The sequence below is a fragment of the Oxyura jamaicensis genome, chromosome 1, assembly GCF_011077185.1.
Source record: "Oxyura jamaicensis isolate SHBP4307 breed ruddy duck chromosome 1, BPBGC_Ojam_1.0, whole genome shotgun sequence".
Taxonomy (NCBI): Eukaryota; Metazoa; Chordata; class Aves; order Anseriformes; family Anatidae; genus Oxyura; species Oxyura jamaicensis.
In genome coordinates this window covers 190,886,220-190,906,913 of record NC_048893.1, presented here as the reverse complement: position 1 = coordinate 190,906,913, position 20,694 = coordinate 190,886,220, and the positions used below count along the sequence as shown (strand labels likewise).

At 36.7% G+C, this 20,694-nt stretch overlaps 1 protein-coding gene across 2 annotated transcripts in view; it reads right to left on the bottom strand.

The window, feature by feature from the left end:
* Window positions 1-5,335: 5,335 nt before the first annotated feature.
* The window catches only part of TRPC6 (transient receptor potential cation channel subfamily C member 6), a 93,721-nt gene continuing 78,362 nt past the window's right edge, over window positions 5,336-20,694 (bottom strand). For both annotated transcript variants that reach the window (XM_035328179.1, XM_035328187.1), the window contains 5 exons: window positions 18,387-18,582; window positions 16,524-16,727; window positions 8,703-8,786; window positions 6,713-6,788; window positions 5,336-5,887 (listed from right to left, as the gene is read on the bottom strand). In XM_035328179.1, the coding sequence (XP_035184070.1) occupies window positions 5,736-5,887; window positions 6,713-6,788; window positions 8,703-8,786; window positions 16,524-16,727; window positions 18,387-18,582 (712 nt within the window). In that variant the 3' untranslated portion in view covers window positions 5,336-5,735. The remainder of the gene's footprint in view (window positions 5,888-6,712; window positions 6,789-8,702; window positions 8,787-16,523; window positions 16,728-18,386; window positions 18,583-20,694) is intronic.

Here is a 20,694-nt window from a genome sequence, read left to right as displayed (position 1 = left end):
TGCAAGCCTACCCACATACACTCATTATTTATAAAGAACAATGAAATATCAAAGTGATGTAAAAGTATTAATACATGAAAGTGTATACAGTTATTGCTATTCATGTTCATAATGATTTATCTCATGACCGGTATTTGCAGACTATGCAATCTAATCTTTTTCAATTACTTTGATTGGAGGTCCATCGATTATAGGAGCAAAGAGTAAATGTCAAAGAGCTGAATCACAGAATAATGAAAAGGTTAAAGCAAAACCAGTTGCTACTATAATAGCTGCCAGGACATAGAAAGCACTGAAAGATTGTACCTTGTGATCACTTCTGCACTGTCAAATTAATGATGGTGACAAGAACAGAAAGAGGAACAAGAGTCTGCTGGGTTTTGCAGCAATGGAAAAATAAAATAAGTGCAGCATTTTGAGTGACTCAAGGTCATATACCCTAGGGAAAAGCACTGTATCCTACAGTATTCCCTGTCCTGCTAAGAGTATGTAGATTAAGGTAATTCCTCGGTCTCACCGAACTCCTCTTGAGATCTTGAAGTACAAGTATTTTTCTATTTTTCCAAACAGAAATTTTCTAATTTATGAGTTCTATATTCACAGACCAAATTAAAATTTAAGCAGGAACATAAGTGCTTAGAAATAAGAAATATTATTCGCACTAGGCATTTTCTAATGAATTAAAAAAAGCATTAAATATTTACATGAAAAATGAGCCATTTTCAATATAAGGAAGATTTCTACTGTTCTGTGAATGAGTGCAGTTGCACATTATGTTGTCTATAATGTATTAATTATTATGTTCAGCTACAAATTTCAAGCTTGAGGGAAATATATGAGAGACAAATGCAAGATTTCATTGCACTAAACTGCATTTTGGGACACTGCAGCCATGAGAACATGTTCTTAATAAATTATATGATACATCTGCTATAGCTGAAGTACTGCCAACATCAAATTGAATATTGTAAACCTTACTTTAAAGACATAATCTTGAAAATACATGTTCACCATAGTGTAATAAAACATAGGATTTGAACTTCTTTTTCTCATGAAGTTCTTGGTTCATCAATTAGGGTTTAGTTTCCAAGTGCACATTAAGCTACAGTTTTTCTTATGTCTGGGGAAGATGCAATTAGTAGATATTTCCATTTATGCCTACCCACACTTACACTGTTGAAAATATGTAATATTGCTTCAGAGTAATGAAGGACCATACTCATCCATTATCCCTGGAAAATGCCTTCTTCAGGCAGGTTGGATCCTGCTCCTCTCAATAACTGGACTCATCAGTTCAAGCACTTCTAAGCAGATGAGGTTTTGTGATGGTTCATGGCTCTTCAATGTACTGCAGTGATCATTTCTGCAAGTTGGGACATCTCACACTTCCTTATAGACATTGGTAACACCTATAGTGGTTTTTTTAGAGTAATTGTAGAGGAATTATCACTTCTAATACATGACTCATCCAGGATGCTTGCTTACCTTGAGAGGAGACAAAATCACAGCAAAATCACAGCAAAATCACACCATTTCTATTCATTGCATGTAAATGAAATCTAGATGAGCTCCAATGCAAAAGTCTTCATGGCTGGTATCCATCTAGTATTAGGTGACCCTATATATATATTTCCATTCCAAAACAAGTAGGATACAATAATTTTGCACTGAAGTGCTCAAAAATGGGGTGAAATAAAGCAGATTTTAGCCTGGAATATCTGAATCTATGCATGAAACCCTTTGGTGGAGAAAACTACCCAGAAACTGCTTCTGTAAATCTTGAGCACAGTACACTTGCATTACACTATTACTCTCTAGTATCTGTGTTCCTCCATGATGTATAAGGTTTCTTCCCAATAGCTTCGTCTGATTAAACAATAATAGTGAGAGAAACCTTTGTTAATTTGGAGATTGTTTTGAAAGTACTTTCTTCTGTTGAGAATTCTTAAGACATCTTATATTTTTTAGTGAATTATGTTTGTATGAACAGATAGAAGACTGTCATTGCGATGATGGATTCTACTCACTATGTCTCTTAATTCAAGCTTAAGAGCTATTCATGGGAAAAAAAGTGATAAAAGCCAATACTTTTTCATAGTAGGTCTGGTTTGGACACGGAAGCTGCTGCTGCAGAAACTGAATTGCTGAGCTCAAAAAATTAACAAGTTTTAAAGGAACACTAAAGTAGGTAGCAAGACTATCTTGTTATTCTAATAATTAACAAAAAATCTTGAAACACTTCCTCATCAAAGTTATATCAGTCTTTTGTAATTAGAAAATAGAAGTAGAACCATGTAGGATAAAAATTACATGTTACCTACCGCAGAGTCATTCTGAAACATCTAGCATCAGTGACACTTAGTTGCTGAAGGAAAGACAGATCCTGATTCTAATTAAGTATGACAAGACATTTTATTCTTCTGGGAAACTTTTTAAAAAATTATATGTAGTAGAATTGCTCACAATTTGAAGTATTCTTCTGTGTTTGTCTTGCTGTTGTCTTCCAAGCAAGAGTAGACAAAAGTTCCCAGCAGTGAAGGACTAATGTGATTATAAAATGCAGCACGAATGTATTTTCAGTCTGGTATGTTTAATTTTTTTATCAGAATGATATATTTGGTATTGTGCTCATTTTAAATACTACATTGTTTGTCACACTACATTTGGCAATAGACCTCTCAAATATATTTAACAAATTTTTCCATGAGTAATAACTACATATAAAATATCTTCATTGAATTAAAAAAACCCATAAGTATTTTTTTTCATGAAATACAATATATACATTACGATCTTACAGTTTTAAGGTAAGTCAAAATTTGGGCTTAAAGAAGTTCACAGTGTCCATTTTAACTCTGTAATAAAAATCTTCACTTATAAATGCCTGGATCTTGTTTACACTGTGTTTACACATTTCCTTAACTGCCATTTCCTTACATTGGATTTATGGAGATTGAAAGTTTTACCAACATCTAGCACTGGGCTGTGGATCCAAATTGCACATTACAATGATCAAAAACTTCCTACTAGTGAAAGCAAATTTTAACTGTAATTGCTACCGCAAGTTCTGGCCAACAGATTTTCCAAAGGGCTTCTCAAAGGTGGGAAATCTTTGTGTGGTGTGGTCCCTAATGTGGTCATTTGCTGAAGCCGTAATAAGTGCTCCAATAAACTGGGCCCAAAATATTCAAGTGGGAACTCAAAATCAGTGACCAATTCTGGCCCAGGGAGATGGGCAGGAGCCTTCCAGGAGCCAAAAGGCAGTGAAGATAGCTTCATGCTGACTTCCAACTGGGGATCACCCCAGCTTCATTTCCACACAACGGCTGACTCAGAAACCAGAGCATCTCTGCTGCAGACCAACCACTATGTCCATCTCAGAGTCTGCAGTACTCCCTGTTGGCTACTGCAGGAAATACTGCAGGTTATGAGGTAATGCTTTTTAATAATCAAAGGCAAGTTATTAAATCGGCTATTCTGTAGCTCATAGTTTTCCAGTCGCACACACTGTGGAATTTAATACAGTCTGTTCTACTACCTTCAGAAGTCTCATTTTCTTCTTCTCCCTCAGAAGTAGAGGCCTTAAAAGTTTCTAAACCCTGAGTTCATTATGTCTGAGGCCCACAGTACATGGGATTATCCCACAGGCTCCATTTGTGGCTAACCTAACTGGCTGAGCATAAGGCTGAGAAGTTCCCCCAGATCAACCAGTCAATACCCAGTCAACCTGTTCAAAGGCCAACCTCCACAACTTCAACTGCACTCCAGGCAGGACAGAACCCCTCGCCTCTATGTATCTCTATGTGATTACAAAACCAGTTCTCATTCAGACTTTTTTTCCCTGAAAACACACAGTGATTTCACCGATGTTTTTTAAAAAGGCTATCAGTAAATTCAGTTAGAAACTAGTCTGAACCCATTAAAAACAACATGTTTACACCTTCAGCCTAAAAGGGAGAGGTGGAAAGATTCTGATACATTCCACAAAAATTTCACAAAGCTAATTTAAAAGTAATTACCGACAAGTCATTTTAGCCTTGTTTCCAAAACACGCAAGGTTTTTACAAGTACATTATACATCTTGAAGTTCCTGTTATAAAGTTTCACAGCCCTTTCACTAACTTCAACCAAGCTTAAAGAGGAGTAAAGTTCTCCAACACAATATATGATTGTAACAATCACAGAATGGGTGATTGCTGGGGTAGAGAAAACAATTTACTGCATTATCTGAGGGAAAAATGAGATGGCGTTTAGCCTGTATCCACTTGGAGAAACAGAAAGCAACCAACTATCCTGCATGTAGGTATTAGCTGGTGAGTCACACAACTATCATAGAATCATAGATTCATAGAGCCACAAAATGGCTTGGTTTGGAAGGATCCTAAAAGATCATCTGGCTCCAACCCCCCTTCCATGGGCAGGAATGTTACCCATCAGATCAGGCTGCCGAGGGCCTGATCCAGCCTGGTCTTGAACACCTCCAGGGATGGGGCATCTAAACAATCAACCAGACATGTCTACATGTCGTACCTCTTGTCCAGCTACTAAACAGAGACATAGGAGTATTGCAGTAGGCATAACTGAAGTGTGGGAAGCTACTCATGATGACATGGAGAAGATTCTTCATTGATGAAGTCCTAGGAGATACTGTGCAGGAAATTCTCCAGGGAAAAAATAGGACAAGGGATGCAAATCTATACAGGAGATTTCATGCTTTTGGAACACCTTTTCTTTTGCTAAAGATATATCTGAACAAAATTGAACAACTTAAAGAAATTTAACTGTGAGGAAACATGGTCCCCAATGCATAACATTTCCTGAATTCAGAGGGCTTATACTTACTATTGTAATATTCTCTAACTTAAAGTGTTAATTGCTTTACAATCAAACTTCCCTGCAGTTTGTGGGTTTTAGTTCAAGACATAAAACCAGAGAATTTGGGAATTCTGGAACAGATTAGAACTTCAAGGATTAATTATTCTGGATTAAAGGCCCTTCAGGCCCCAGCCATATTTCTTCAATAAGCTTGGTAAAAAATATCTCTTTTTCTTAATGCACCAGCTCCCATTGGAACCTAGGAATCTTTCATGATAGTTTATCAAGTGATAAAGATAAGTAGGAAAAACCTCTGAGAATTCTGCTATCTAACTCTTAAATAAGGAGATGCTCAAATAAATTACTTTAATAACCTGCACGTTTTTAAGAAAGGCAGTTGTTTTTTTGTTGTTGTTTTGTTTTGTTGTTGTTGTTGTTTTTTTTCTCCTTTTTTTCTAGTTGGGAATGTTTGAAAAATTAAATAGCATTTGATATAAATATGAAAAAACTCACTATTTCCCTTTTTTACTTTACTAAAATATATTTGTGAATGTCTACAAAATTAAATTTGGAAAAACAACCAGATAATGTAGGAAAAATTTAGATTTATGTCTACAATATTTCACAATCGGGCTTATCAAGATTCCACTCACCTTCTAAAAGAGGTAAATTGAATATTAAAGTGATCTAAAACTATCTATTCTTCAGCAGGTAAAGAATAAATAAATATCTCTACTCAAGTGTTATTTAATCTTTTCCATAGACACAGAAGATTTGTGACTCTGTTTTTTCAATAAAGAGTTGGAATGATGTAATTTCTGAATCTGTAGTAGAAATGTGAGCTAGACTTGAGAAAAACAGAAATATGGCTTTAAGTGGATTGTTAACATTCTGTTGCATTTCTTAAATGTTTAGGTTAGTTATCTTTTGTTTTCTTCTTCCTTAGAGTTGATTGACAATTTTTCCCCAAGTTTCCTTATAAGTTCTGCCAGATCTTCTGAATTTTGAGATTTTTCCTCAAGGAGTTCATACCGGAGACTTGAAATGTCCTGTTTGATCTCCTTCAGTTCACCTGTAAGAGACATTAGAAGATCACACTATTAAGAAAAGAAGGAAAAAGTAGCATATCCAAATAGCTTATCATGGGTTTTCTCTGGATTTCTTTGTTGAACCAGAAAAAGTGAATGTTCTGTGGACTGTAGATGAATGGTGGTTTATGGATAGGAATAGAAAGATGCAGTTTAGGATATAAACAAATCAGAAAGCAAATGTGTGAGAGATCATATTAGTTCTAAAAATCTCTAAGGATCCTCTATAAGGAAGTCAACAATCTGCTGTAAGAAAAATCATTGAAATCTCATGTCCTTGAGTCCTTCTGGCCAGCAACAAGGGCTCTTACTATCCAGTCATCACTTTTTTTTTTTTTTTTTTTTTTTTCCTGTGGCACTAGGTGTCTTTCCAGCTTCCAAGGGGTGCAAACAAAAGCGAACATTTCTGCGAAGTGCATGCACCAGCTGTTTCCCTAAAAAGGTATCTGTACAAGGGAGAATTCATTCCTGAGTGCCCCCAGCCAGCTGCTGCATTAAATGCAGCCTCTGTACAGGAAATGCATGGGCTCTACTAAAGTGTCATCGCTCTTCACAAGAACGTGCCAGACTAGCGACAGCTCTTAATGGGAGAACAAGAATCTGATGGCAGAGCTGTTTCTGATGGGAAAGACACATCTCTTCCCTAACTTCAATTTCATGTTAATTTTACATTTTGCATTTGTAAATATATCAAGTGGATTAAGCATTTTGGAAGCACTTTTTTTTTTCTTTTTTTTTTTTCAAGTGGCATATGTAACAATTTTATTTAGTTTGATTCTCTGATTAGACATAAATATGCACATACTCACCTTCATTGACTTCATCACTTTCCTTATCTATCTGAGCTTTCAGTACATATCTTTTAATCAACCGCTTCATTATTTTCTGCAGAGAAGAAAGTAAGAAAAACTTTTTTACTTGGACTTCCTAGTGTTGCTATGGAATTTCAACATATGAGCTCTGCTATTTTTTCTTGCATTCAGACATTGCAGTGTAGGACTTGCCAACTTAAAATAATGTAATGTAAAAATACCTTTTTTCATCTACAGTAGTTATGTAAAATTTATTCTATACAAATATGTATATGAAAGTTTGAAAACTAAGCCTATCTTCCTGATGTTATCATTCATGAAGCTTGATTTCCAAATTGATTTCCACTACCAGAGTCTATGAGAATTATTAATATAGTTGCAGCTTTGATCTACGCATAGATAAAAACATCTAGCCTCTGTTGCTACCAAAAGATGACCATGGCCCTGACTAGCCATGCTAATTGCTAAACCCTTTTGCAATGTTTATTTTAATCTATTTTTAGTATTATAACTGATAAGCTATCTTTTCACAATGTGAATGTTGGAAAAAATGGAACCCACATTCTAAGAGTCATTTAAGCACCTCAGCTGTGACTCATTTAAGCAAATATATATATATTTAATGTAAATATATATATCCATGGCAGTCACCCTTAATTCCCTTTAGGGAAAGAAAAAGCAAATCTGAGAGCATAGTTCATCTCAGCTAAAACTGAGCAAGGGAAGCACACCATTCAAATGGCTGCCCTCTCCACTAGTAACAAGGAGGACTAGGCCAGCATATTGAGATGTACATTTTATCTTTCTAGGAGAAATGAATCCGGACTCTGCTTTTCTCATTAGTTCAAATGACTTGAATATGGAAGAAGGTATCTAACTACCTTTGAAGTTCTATCTTTGGCTTTAATATTTTCATAGAATGTAACCCATGACAACACAGTATTTTTCGTTTTTCACTACAAGATAGAAAATACATACAGTTTTATGTGTCTGCTTTTGTCTCCACAGTAATAGCTCTGACCCGAGGTGGCTGAGAAGTGAATCATCCTAGATCAATGGTTCCAGACCATCAATATAGTCATACTTGCAAGGTCAGCAGCTGTACTGTTTATTCTAATAATCCAAGAATGTTTCAAATACAAAGCCACATATCCTCAAGTTTACAGGATAAATTTTTAATCTTCATATCTATCACTGCATTGCAATGAAATTGGCTGTGAAAATGACAGAGTTTTTGGAACAGAATTATATAGACACTGCAGAATGTAACAGTGGCACCCAAGGAAACCAACTTGTTTTGGCCTTATGGTTAAAAAAGGCATTGATGCTTAATTCCATAGTTTTCAATGCCCTTTAGTGTTCAGACTGTCCTGTTCTACTTCCCATGTTGCTGGTTCCTTTCTGCCTGTTTAAGCAGCTCTTGCTTGTTCCTTTCTGCCTACTTAGAAGCATTTCAGGGAAGAAAGAAGCAGCCTCCAGAAGAAAAGAAACCCAGAGCAACTGTGCTTTTTGCGGACTAGGCTGGGTCTCCTCATGCTTAACTGCATGAAGGCTCATTGAAGCTGTCTAGGAAGTAAAAGATAGACTATTGATAGCACACAGGCTGAAGGATATTTCTAGTGCTTGAGGTATTAAAATACAGAAATATGCCACAATAAGCTAAGATGCTTCAGCAAACAGACCAGGAATATTTTGCATTTCTTATTTGTTTTCTTAATTTGTGCTGTGCAGTTGAGAACTCAACCTGTCTCTAAAATCAAAAAGCACTTTAAATATTGCACTGCATGGGCAAACAAACAAACAAAAAGAGACAAAAAGCTGAAAATTTACTATAAATATCTAAATCATTGCATTTGTTTCTAATACATACAGAGTCTGTGGATTTACTCTTGATTCTTGTTTAACTTAAATTCAAACTATCCTTATGTGTCAGTCTGATCTATGAGTTGTTCAACTTGATCTAGTTCAAAAATAAAGTGCTTTTTACCTGGTATTGTCTTGGAGGATTGTTTAAACTGTTTAAGTGGATTTCATCAGAGCTTCTTATACTTGATTGCTTTCTTTGACCAAGCTGAAATGGAAACACTGCTTGTAATACAAAATAAATACAAGAACAATATTAAGTTAAATTGCTGCACACGGATACTATATGACAGAACGTTAACTTAACTACTGAACCCAATGCTGGGAGTGTGAAGTTACCGTGGTAGTCTGTACCTACCTGCGCAGAACTCCATCACAAGTGTTGACCGAACCCTTTCAGACTGTGAGGTAGGACCATGAGGAACTGGGAGATTTCCTCCCTTTTCTCTGCATTTCACTGACTGCACAAGGGACCAGAGCAGGCCCCCCATGTCTGTGGGTCTGCAGACAGGGAAGGGGTCCATGTTAGGAGGCTGAACGCAGAGCAGCTCAGAAGGCAATGGGTGAGGGAGAACCAGGACACAACACCATGCATGGAAGTCGAGGAAGAAGACAAGGTCACAAAATTGCCCTTCCTTCCTTTTGTAGTACTTGGCTGTAACTAATGGAATCCTAACTACCACAACATATGCAGCAAGTTTGTTTCTTCCCTCACTTGCACTAATAAATGTAACCAGTTCTGGAGCTCTTGCCAGGAACCACAACATTATCACATGGTGTTTCTGAAAAGTATCTTCTTTACTACATGTGCTAAAACGAAGGGCTTCACTACTGATGAAAAACAGAGACTGCAACTTGCAGGCTTTGTTTGTGATTTACATCTTTGATAAGGACTGAAGGTTCAGGAAATTATGAATGGGGGCTCCAGCTGGATGGTTGGACTGCACTAAGAGTCTCAAACCAAAATTAATTACATGACTTTTGATTGATATGGGGACAGTACAAAGAGCAGTACTATAAGAAATAAAAAAGTGTGAAATATAAGCTGTGATTGATCTGGACGAGAAATAAGTGGGACTGTCACTAAAAAGTACTCTCTCCACATGTAGACAAGTTACAATAAGACTTTTACTGCTTTAAAACACTAGGCTCCCAATGCAGTACCTCAGTTCCTGTGGGATCACACTACACTTTCAATGAGGTTCCCCGTGTTAGTTATTTTGTGTCTTAACACATTGAGCATCTACAATTAAGCAAGGGAGAGCACTTTGAAGCCTGGTGTGAGGGACAAGCTGGGAAAGCAGGAGAGGGTTAGATGCTTGTGCAGCTGCACAGCCATGCCACACAGCAAGCAGCCCACACTCCAACGCTTGCTGCTAGTGAAGGCTGAAGCTTTCATGTAGCTGTTCCTCCTACAACTGAAATCATTATAACCTCCTGAGGTACGCTGCGAATTTCCTGTGGTTGACCTTTGAGAGTAAATAGGAGTAGGATTATAGAATATGTGGTAAATATTCACCAGATGTCAATTAGAAAAGGTTAAAGCTCTCAGCAGAGAGCTTCACTGGGGCGTTGTTCTAAACTACACTACATGTATTAACACAAAAAAGGCTAAAAACAAAAACTTGGGAACTGTATATATACAAAAAATGCTAAATGACACATAATATTCAGGTGCATAATCAGCAAAGAGGACATCAATTAAAACTCGTAATTCTCCCTGTTCCTGCAGAACTTGCTCTTTAAGTCTTCTAGTTCTCCAGAATTCCCCATAACTTTATTTTCACTATTACAGTAAAGCAAATAAGTCTTAATAAATCAGTAAACAGGGAATAATTATTTATTTTTTTTTAGCACTTGTACTTTGATATTTTTTCCTGAAGAAATCTCATTTGTTGGCATAGTGTATTCATTTGAAATTAATATTAAATTTACACTGAATTTAGAACTTTCTTTTGTTAGAAAGTTTCTCTCTATATACATGTGTACACATACTTTTAAAAACATTAACTCCGATTATTTGAAATAAGCAAAAATAAATTCACAAGATATAGAGATATATAGCACAATATTTATGTAACATATTAAGCAGAATTTGGATGGAAAATGAATTAAAGATGTGCAAAATCTTTGGCTTTTTTTTTTTTTTTTTTTTTTTTCCTTGAATAAAGCTACCTTAAATGCTTCAAATATATGTTGGAAAACATAAGCTTACCTAAATACATTTTAACTTAAACTATGCATTAGATTTATACCAAAAAAATAGTGGCTAGTGATTTTACATGACTGTGTAATCAGTATGTCTTTCAGGGTTTTAAAGCTTACAAATGTTCTCCTGGGTCTCACCTTCATTACTAATATTAAATGAGAGAGAAAAAAAAATCTTCTTTCTTCAGCTCCTGGTTTCCTAATTTCTGGAAATAATTTAGAATAAAATGAAGAGTTTGTTTCCTCTGCAGGAAGCACATTTGTGTTCTTCACACAATGTACATGTATTGTACACTGCTTAGTGGCCACTTGGTGGCAGAGAATGTCAAGGTTTCATTATAACTCCGTTTTTACACAAAATCTGTAAACTCTTTAAGTTTCATGTGTATGGCTTTTTCCTCTACTAAAAACTACTAATAGAGTAAACTCAGCTTGTCACTTTAATGATTGAAATAGTATTCATATTTTTAAGTTAATATCTATCGAGAATCCACACATGAGTAACTGGAGAGGAAAGAAAAAGTAATTTAAATATAACAACCATATGAATCCTGACAAAAATAACTCTTCTCTGGGAGTGTTGTGTGAAAGAAGAAATGTAGCATGCATGGAGCACTGCTCTTAGAAAAAAAATGTTATTGTTTAAACTTGCTTCTCATTACATATTTCTCTAGTATTGCTTAAATTTCAGTGCAATCAGTTAGAATAGTCATCTATAATGACTGTAACTGTTTTGTGCAGCACTTTCTTAATGTCTTTAAATCCCAGTCTTCAGAAGCAGATGATGACTTTAGTTGAATGCCATTAAACTGTATGTGCTTAGACCAGGAGTGTGGGTTCCAAGAAAATGATTCAGCTTGTGCTCTCATAACCAGAGGTCCCTTGTGCAAATTTCAGAATAACTGTTTTATTATAGGAAAGAGAAAGTAACATATTTTTTCGTTGTTCAAATCAGGATTTAAAGTTATTTCAATAATTAGTTCCTTATTTATTTTCTGAAAGGTCATGGTTTTAAAAAATGCCTTATATAAGTTATCTGCCGCTATTTGTTTTAGCTCAGGAAGATGAACAGGTTCTGTGACTCTTAAAACATAAACTTTATCTTTCCAAGGCACTTTTTTTTTTTTTTTTTTTTTTTTTTATTTTTATAAAAAAAAAAAATAAAGTTTTTTTTAAAAAAATTTTTTTTTTTTTTTTTTTTTTTTTTAATTTATTAATATTATATTTCTTGTTTATCTGATGTTTAAAGCAGCAATCCTACCCTGAAATAGCAGAAATCTGCAGGTCTTAACAGCTTGTAAGAAAACATCTTCACAGTCTTCATTATTATATATAGACATGTCTCAAGACATGTTTCTGATGCGCTACACTTTGAATGCAGCTATGTTAATTAACATTATCCATACTAGCCATTTAGCATTATCAGCATCTGGCTTTGTTTTCTGCTGACAGTAATAAGGGCAGACCTAGCTCCAGGCCCCCCTCCCACCTTCCTTCTCACCTTTACACTCTCCCTGGTGCTGCTGCTGCTTTTGCACTGAGTAGTCACTGGTTTTGGGAAAGACCCTCAGACTGGGTCAGAGTCAGTAAACTCAAGCGTGCATTAACATTTCTGGGTACTGTAATGTAAAGGCATCTGTCAGTGAAATTTTGGAGACCTCCCCACTATGGCTTGCACCAGAGGAACTTGATCTCTCACTTGCAGTTTGGCAACTGGAACAGACTGGGGACAAGCACTTGCAGCAACCCCACAGCTCCTCATGCAAGGATGGCTATCTCAGCAGTCACAGCAGGACCAACCTGCCTAGCACAGGGATGAGTATGAAGCTAAAAGCTCCAAAAGCTAAGAATTTCTTTGAGACAATGCCATAAAACAGACTTTACAATAATGTATCATCAGTAGTGGATATGAAAACATTTTAGTTTATTTTTAGAAGTGCAAAGGATGGCAGCATGTGATAGATCCAGATAAAGTCAGCTCCGTGGCACATGGCAGGGCAATAGGGAAATAAGAACATAATCATCTGGCAGTATCAATCACCTTGCTGGGAAGGCCAAGAAAAGAATAGATGCAACTCCAGCTGCATTATGATTTTCAGTGTAAGGTGTTGTATTTTTACTTTTAATTTTATTTTTGACTTGCAGTTTTATAGCTTCTTTGACTGCGGAGTAAGAACATTTAATTTAGCATTTGTTACTCTGTCATCTGCAGCTAGTAGGAAACACCTTTCTAGCTATCTGAATTGCTATGTACGAACATAATTTTGGAAAGGAATGATAAAAATCCATTGTAATTGCAAGAATGAGATTTTCAAGTGTACCTAAGTTTTTAAAACCATCATTAAAAATAAACTTCTGAATTACTTATGCACATTTCAAAGTCACAAATGTTTCTCAGCATCACCCATTTTGAAGTTTGTATGCACGTCCTTAAAGTCCATTTTTCAGTGATGACCTTATCACTCACTGAAGTTGTGAAATCAATTTTCATCAAGCAGTTTGATGAAAAGTTTTGAAAATATTAAGTCACTGAAAATTCAGGCAAATGTGGTATTATCTCTGATGGGTCGTAAACACATTAGTATTAGATTTCCTAAATAAAATGACATGAGGTCTGTAAAAGGCTAAAAGGTTTACCAGTAGCACACACGAGACATCTGAAATTAATAACAAGCTTGACCTTGTTGGCAGTGTTTGTAATGTCTGTGTCTACTTTTATAAACCAATATGAACTTAACCAGAGGCAGAGGCTTGTCAAAGGCATGCTATTTTTCCATATAGGTCCACTTTTTCCTTCTAGGATTATACTGACCTTATTTTCTCTTTTACTCTTTAGCTGATAACTGTGATGGAAAAAGTGTTTATCAGATTGGTTGAGAACTTACAGAGGCATGTAATTTCTTCTGCTGCCTATTTTAACAGTAATCCTTCACATTTAAAAGTTCCATAAATGACACATTTGATTCTGCCACACAGATAAACCTTTAATTTCTTTTTTGTGTGACTGTTATCATATGCTCACCTTTCTACTTAGAGTCTCATTAGATGACTTGCAAAGCTCTTCTTCCCTAGTGTGTTACAACAGTGCCAGTCTTTACACTTCTACCACCACTTAAAACCATGTGCTAAGCCCTATGTACTCCTAAAGCAATTAATTTAATTTATAACAAACCTCTGCAAGAAAAACAGACTGACTATAAACTCCTTAAATAAACCCATTAGATACAACAATAAATAAAATCAAGTGCCTTTTACTGTACTTGTATAAAACATAACAGAATGCTTAGAATAAAAGGAAGCTGCTTTCTCGGTGGACATGGAGACAGGCTGCATAATGGGAGTTCAAGAGTACTGCCTAGGCATGTGAGGGTGCTGTTAGGAAAGCCAAAGCTCACCTTAAGCTGACTTTTGCTAGGGCAATAAGAAGAATTTCTACTGCTGCAACAGCAATAAAATGCTGCACAGGGAAAACATAGGCCTGCTGCTCAGTCGATCAGGGTATTCAGGTAAGGCTGAGGGACTTGATGCCATCAGGCTTCACCAACAGTCTACCAGGGCTCTGTGCTTAGTGAAGGGGTTCGAGGAGGGTTTTGAACAACCAACCATGGATGAGGATTGAGTCAGGGATTAATTGACTGAACTTGGCCCAGGCAAGTCCATTGGATCTGATGGGCTGCATTGATGGGTTCTGAGAGCAGCTGGAGAACTTCCAAAGATGACAGCATCTTTCACAGTTCATGGAGATAGGAAGAGGTCTCCAAAGGCTGGAGAAAGACACATGTCAAACTCATCTTCAAAAAAGGCCAAAATGATGATGTTGGCACCACAGGCCACTCAACCTCACTTTGGTAACTGGGAAAATAATGGACTGAGTCCTCTTGGAGAACATTTCTGGGCACATGGAGGAGCAGATGGTGACTGAGAATGACAGTGTGGATTTGCAAAGGGTTACATTTTCCTGACCCTCCGGATGGCCTTCTGTGATAAAATGACTGGGTTTGCAGATGAAGGAAGAACTAGGAATGTAGTCTATCATGATTTTAGTAAGGGTTTTAACTCTGTATCCCAAAATACTCTTGTACCTACCTGGTTAGCCTGAACAACTGGGCAAAATGCTGGCTGGATAGTTGTAATCAGAGGGTAGTAAGGGGCCTTGTCTTGGGACTTGCACTTTTTAATACAGAATCATAGAATGGTTTGCATTGGAAAGAACCTTTAAACATCATCTAGTGTCATGTCTGCCATGGGTGGGGACATCTTCTGATAGACCAGATTGCTCAAAGCCCGGTCCAACCTGACTTCGAACACTTCCAAAGATGGAGCATCCACAACTTCTCTAGGCAACTTGTTCCTGTGTCTCAAGATAAAAAAAATTCTTCCATATATTCAGTCTAGATATACCCGCTTTCAGTTTAAAACCACTACCCATATTCCTTTCTCCATCTCTCTTATAAACCCCCCTTAAGTACTAAACAGCTGCTATAAGGTCACTCAGGAGCCTTCTCTTCTCCAGGCTGAACATCCCAAGCTTTCTCAGCCTTTCTTCACTGGAGAGGTATTATATCCCTCTGATACTTTTTGAGGTCCTCCTGTAGACCCACTGTAACAGCTCCCTATCTTTCTTGCTCTGGAGACTCCAGAGCTGAACGCAGGGCTCCAGATAGCATCTAAGAAGAGCAGAGCAGAGGGGGAGAATCACCTCCCTTGATCTGCTGGCCATGCTGATTTTGATGCAGCCCAGATTATGGTTGACTTTCTGGGATGCAAGTGCACACTGCTAGATCATATCCAATCTTTCTACCAGTATCCCCAAGTCATTCTCTGCAGGGCTGCTCTCAATCAATTCATCACCAACAGTACTGATACTAGGCATTTTCTCAGACCAGGTGCAGAACTTTGCACTTGGCCTTGGAACTTCATGAGGTTCACATGGACCCACTTCTCAAGCCTGTCAAGGTATTTCTGGATGGCATCCCTTCCCTCTAGCATATCAACAGCACCAGCTTGGTGTCATTTGCAAACTTGCTGAGGGTACATTCAACTCCACTATCTACGTCATTGATGGAGATATTAAATAACATTGGTGCCAGTACGGACCCTTGAAGGACACCACTCATTATTGGTTTCCAGTATCTTTATCAATGACCAGGTGCTGGAGGAGATGCAGGAGTACACTCCTATCAGGCTTAGTGGTGGACCACAGAGATGATGAGACTAAAGCACTTGCCCTGTGAGAAGAGGCTGGAGAAGCTGGGCTTGTTTGGCCTGAAACAAGAGACCTTCAGCCTGGATAGGATACATTTTTCCCCCTGAGAACAGTAATGCAATGAATGGCACAGGCTGCCCAGGCAGGTTGTCAAGTGTCTGTCCTTGGAGGTTTTCAGGACTGGACAGGAATGAAGTCCTAAGCAGCTTGGTCTGACCTCAGAGCTGACATGCTGTGAGGAGGCAGTTGGACAAGAGACCCCTTCAACCTGCATTATTTTCTGATTCTGTGACAGGGAGCAAGAAGAACTGTAAATTTACAATGGTATTTTTTAACTTATCTGATTATAGATGTGGACAAATATTTGTGTTAAAAAATAAGTAAATTTAAACCTGTACCTAGTGACTGATTTCAGTCTGGATTAAGCAGATCAGGAAATTCATTAGAAAAATGGGTCAACACCAACAATGAAAAGTTAAAAATGTTTTTATCTTTTAAAATTAATAGTTAATATACACACTGTTAAATTACCTTGTTCATCTCTGCATCTTCCTGAAAGTTTTTCTTTTGGCACAGAAATGGTTTAGAGATCCATTTTTTGATTCTGAGTAAGAGATACAGCAAAGATTTTGGACTTGGCACTAAGTTGAAGGGTACTGGAAGAGTCCTCCCTTCTTCAAAGTAAGAAAACCAAAGTTTAGCCCTTGCAAATTTCCATTCTACATCAGCATCATCCTGTAAAGCAGAAACATTGCTATTAATACAATATTAACAGCATCTGGACAACTGAAGATGCTCTAGCTAAATGTTATGTGTGCTTTCAATGTAATTGGCTGAAGTTAATTTCAAACAGGTTAAGAGCTCGTTTATAATCACATTTCAATTAATAGAATTGTTCTTATTAATCCATTTGAAACAATGCAATTACAGAAGAACAAAGTGGATTTGCTTTAGACATTAGATACTCCAGAATGAGTACTATAAGTCTGCAATACAACATCACAAAGACCTCTTGGCTTGTGCTCTTTGTGGTGAGACTAATAAACCTATGGTGGTGACCTAAAAGCACACAATACAGGCCTAATGTAAAGCTTCATGGCTACATTCAAATTCATCCTCTCAGGCTTGGTCAAGTAGTCACTTGCATGAAACACTTTCATGCTCAGTAAATAAAATGGAAAAATCTTATTCTAACATAACAAAAATGTAAATCCCTCAATGATACTACAAGCTTTGATTTCTTATCTTACTGATCTCTTCTTGTAGCAATTAATTTCATCTATAATCTTCTTTTTGAAAAAGAAATAGCATCAGAATTTTAAATAAGAATTTTACTTTATTACTTTAAACACGATGTTAAAGAGGATTAGATGGTTTTTATCAAATTCCTTCCACTTGCTTTAATATGTGATTAAATCAGGTATGCTATCATCACCATGGTTTATGTTTAACATTTACAATGGCCAAAACACTCATTTTATTCATTCCTGTAAAGTTCAAGGGAAGTCAGTTCTGCAGAAAGGACTGAGGTCAGGCTCAAGGACATGACTCAATATTGCTTTAGCTAGTTTTAGAAGCTATTTGTATTCAGCCACCATACTTCTGGATAACAGTGTAGTTTTCTTTTTTTCTGAACCTAATTGTTTGTTCTGTTGTTGTCTCAGTCAGAAAAATCTGAATCTGGAGAATGTGCACTGCTTTTAATCAGGCTAGACGACGGCCATGACCCCAAGTCAATTCCCAGAAATGGAGTAGTGTCAAACAACCTGAGTCTGCTGCTTTGTGGCAAGGGCATCACACAGGGAAGGCTGGGATGGCGTAGCTTCTGGACCCCTGCTTCCTTTTTTCCCTAATCAATTATAATGATTTAGCCCTTTGTATTGCATGGCATGAAAAGTTCATGCTGATTTTCTGTAGCCTTGCTGATTACTTTGTCAGATAAAGTTCTGCTGAATGCAGAGAACTAAAGCAATGATTGCTTAAATAAAAAGAAGAAAACAGCGTGTTTTAGACTTGCAAGGTCAAGAGGCATAGGAATAATTACATCCTTGCCACAGGAGGGACACATCTCAAATAATAATTACAAACAAGGTATAGGAAAGATTCACAAAGTCACACAATACAGCATATCATTATCAGGAACATAAGACAGGTCAGCAGCTGTTTCTTGGTTCAGTCTGGTTCTTTCTACTGCAAGCACATACAGCTGAGTAATTTCCAGGTAGTTTGTAATAAAAATGAACAATTGAATGAATATTTTCTGGTAATATATTCCAAAATTCTCTGTGTTATTTTTCTTATATAAGAAAACAAGAAGATGGGATTTCCAGGATATTTAGACAATTAGATATAACACTAAATTAGGTGATATTTCATCATAAATTGAATTTTTACCTCAATTTCCTGGAATGAGCTGTTGATCATTGCAATAAGCATGTTCAGTAAGACAATGACCATGGTAACATTATAGACTCCATAAAGGACATAGCCAATATTTTCAATGAATTTGTGTTTATAATTAATGACAACTGATTTAACTTCTGAGAGTCCAAATATAGCCCAGAATAATGTCTTGAAACTTTCTTCAACACTAAAAGGAGAAATTGAACACATGCATATGTTACTGAACAAGAACAGTATAGTCTTATTGTATAAATTGCCAGCAACCATTTTTACACAGTGTAAAAATTTTTCTACTATCATAATGTACACCTGTACCAGAGCAATATTTTACAGAAGAAGTAGACTACCTAATTTCATATGTATATGTTGTTCCATAATATATGTGTCTAATATTTAGGACTGACAATAAAAACATCTGATTCAGTTTAGGAATTACATTTACAGCCTCAGAAGAATATTATAATGAATCACTATAAACTACTTTATTCTACATACAACATACTTGCATGTAATGTGAATGTAAATAGCAAAAAATAATCTGTAAATACTTCATTATAATTGTATGAATAGTTCAATTGTTATTAATTATTATACCATTAATATGATCAACATTCTGAAACTGTAAAGAAAGCAGCTTGTTTGACTACAAAGCAACATTTTTCAAAAATGCTTCAAGACCATAATCCTGAAGTTCAGTTTTCACTGTTCCCACCAATTCAGGATAAAGTTAATAAGCCATGGTGTTGTGACACTCTTTTTTTTTTCTTTTTCTTTTTTTTTTTTTTTTTCGAGTTAGTTCTTTTCAATACGTGTATTTCCTCTTAATCACATTATATATATATATATATGTTTATGTATTTCTCTCTTTCTCTCTCTCTGTCTCCATATACACACGCATAAACATAAGTCCAAATGTCTGGTGAATCTATTTCTATCTTCACCTCCTTTTAAACATATTTTCTCTTGCTTTGATGAATAGATCTTATTTCCCCATGACCCAAATGTAGTAGCATTGCAACGCACATTTTCAATTTTATTGCATTATCATTAAGAGAAAAAGTCAAAAGAAACTCGTAAATTATAGTTCTGAATCTACCTCTCTGCGTAAAATATTCTGTCAGTATACCATCTGTGAATTGGTTTAGGTACTTTTTCTATTGTGTGAACTAATAATAAAAAGAAAAGTAGTAGCAATTTTTTCCTTCTTGGCCAAGTTTGTTTCCTGGCTGAGCAAGGAAAATGCTATAGTTTATACATATAACAGCTATAGTTTAAATACTATGACAGTCAGAAATTAAGTGGGCAAGGACTACAGGGCATGAAAAAGAATGAGTATCCACTCGGGTGATTTATCTTAAAATCATGGCTAGCAATAAGATGGCATGACAAATGTATACCAAGTAACTCCTGGCAGAGAGTAAATTCAGAACTTTTCTTATAGTAGGAGAAGAAAAAAAGCATACAACTGATGCTAAATGGAGTAAGTGGGTTGCACTGATTACTGAGCAGGCTCGAATAGGAAACCCCAGTTGCCCAGGAATCTTGGAAGTGAATGTGGACCGGACCTTCAGATAAACAGGAAGACGAAGAGGAAGGTATCATAAGAGCATCAATAACAATTACAACCTATCAGTCACTCTTGTTCATCCGTACGGGCTTTCTGCTACCTTTGTTTGATTTTCTACCCAGTAATATGGACCAATCTTGAATGTTGAAGAGGCAATTCTTGAAAATCAAACAGCTCCCCTAGACTCCCCTTTCCTCCAGGACCTCCTCTTCATACGAGATTCTTTGTACAACCAAGGTTTGCTCTCCTGAAGTCCACAGTAGTTGTCCTGCTATTTGGCTTGTTCCCTCCTCTCAGGAACGTGAACTCCACCATCTCATCAGCCAACGCTACTTTCAGCCTTCACACCTCCAACCAATTCTTCATTGTCTGTAAAAGTCGGGTGTAGCAAATGTCTCCACATAAGATCCTCCATCACCTATGATGGACAGTTATTATTGATGACCTCCAGAAACCTTCTAGATTGCTTGTGCCCTGCTGTGTTGCCAATCCAGCAGATATCAAGGTGGATAAAATTTCCTATGAGGACCAGGAGCTGCAAGCATGAGGCTTCTTCCAGTAGTCTGAAGACAGCCACATCTATTTCATCTTCCTGATCAGGCAGTCTGTAGCAGATATCCACCAGAAAATAACCCATGTTGGTCTACCCTCTAATCCCAACCTGTAAAGTCTTGCTGGTTCCTTATCTATCCCTAAGCAGATGCACAGGCATTCCTGCTTCTCTCTCACATA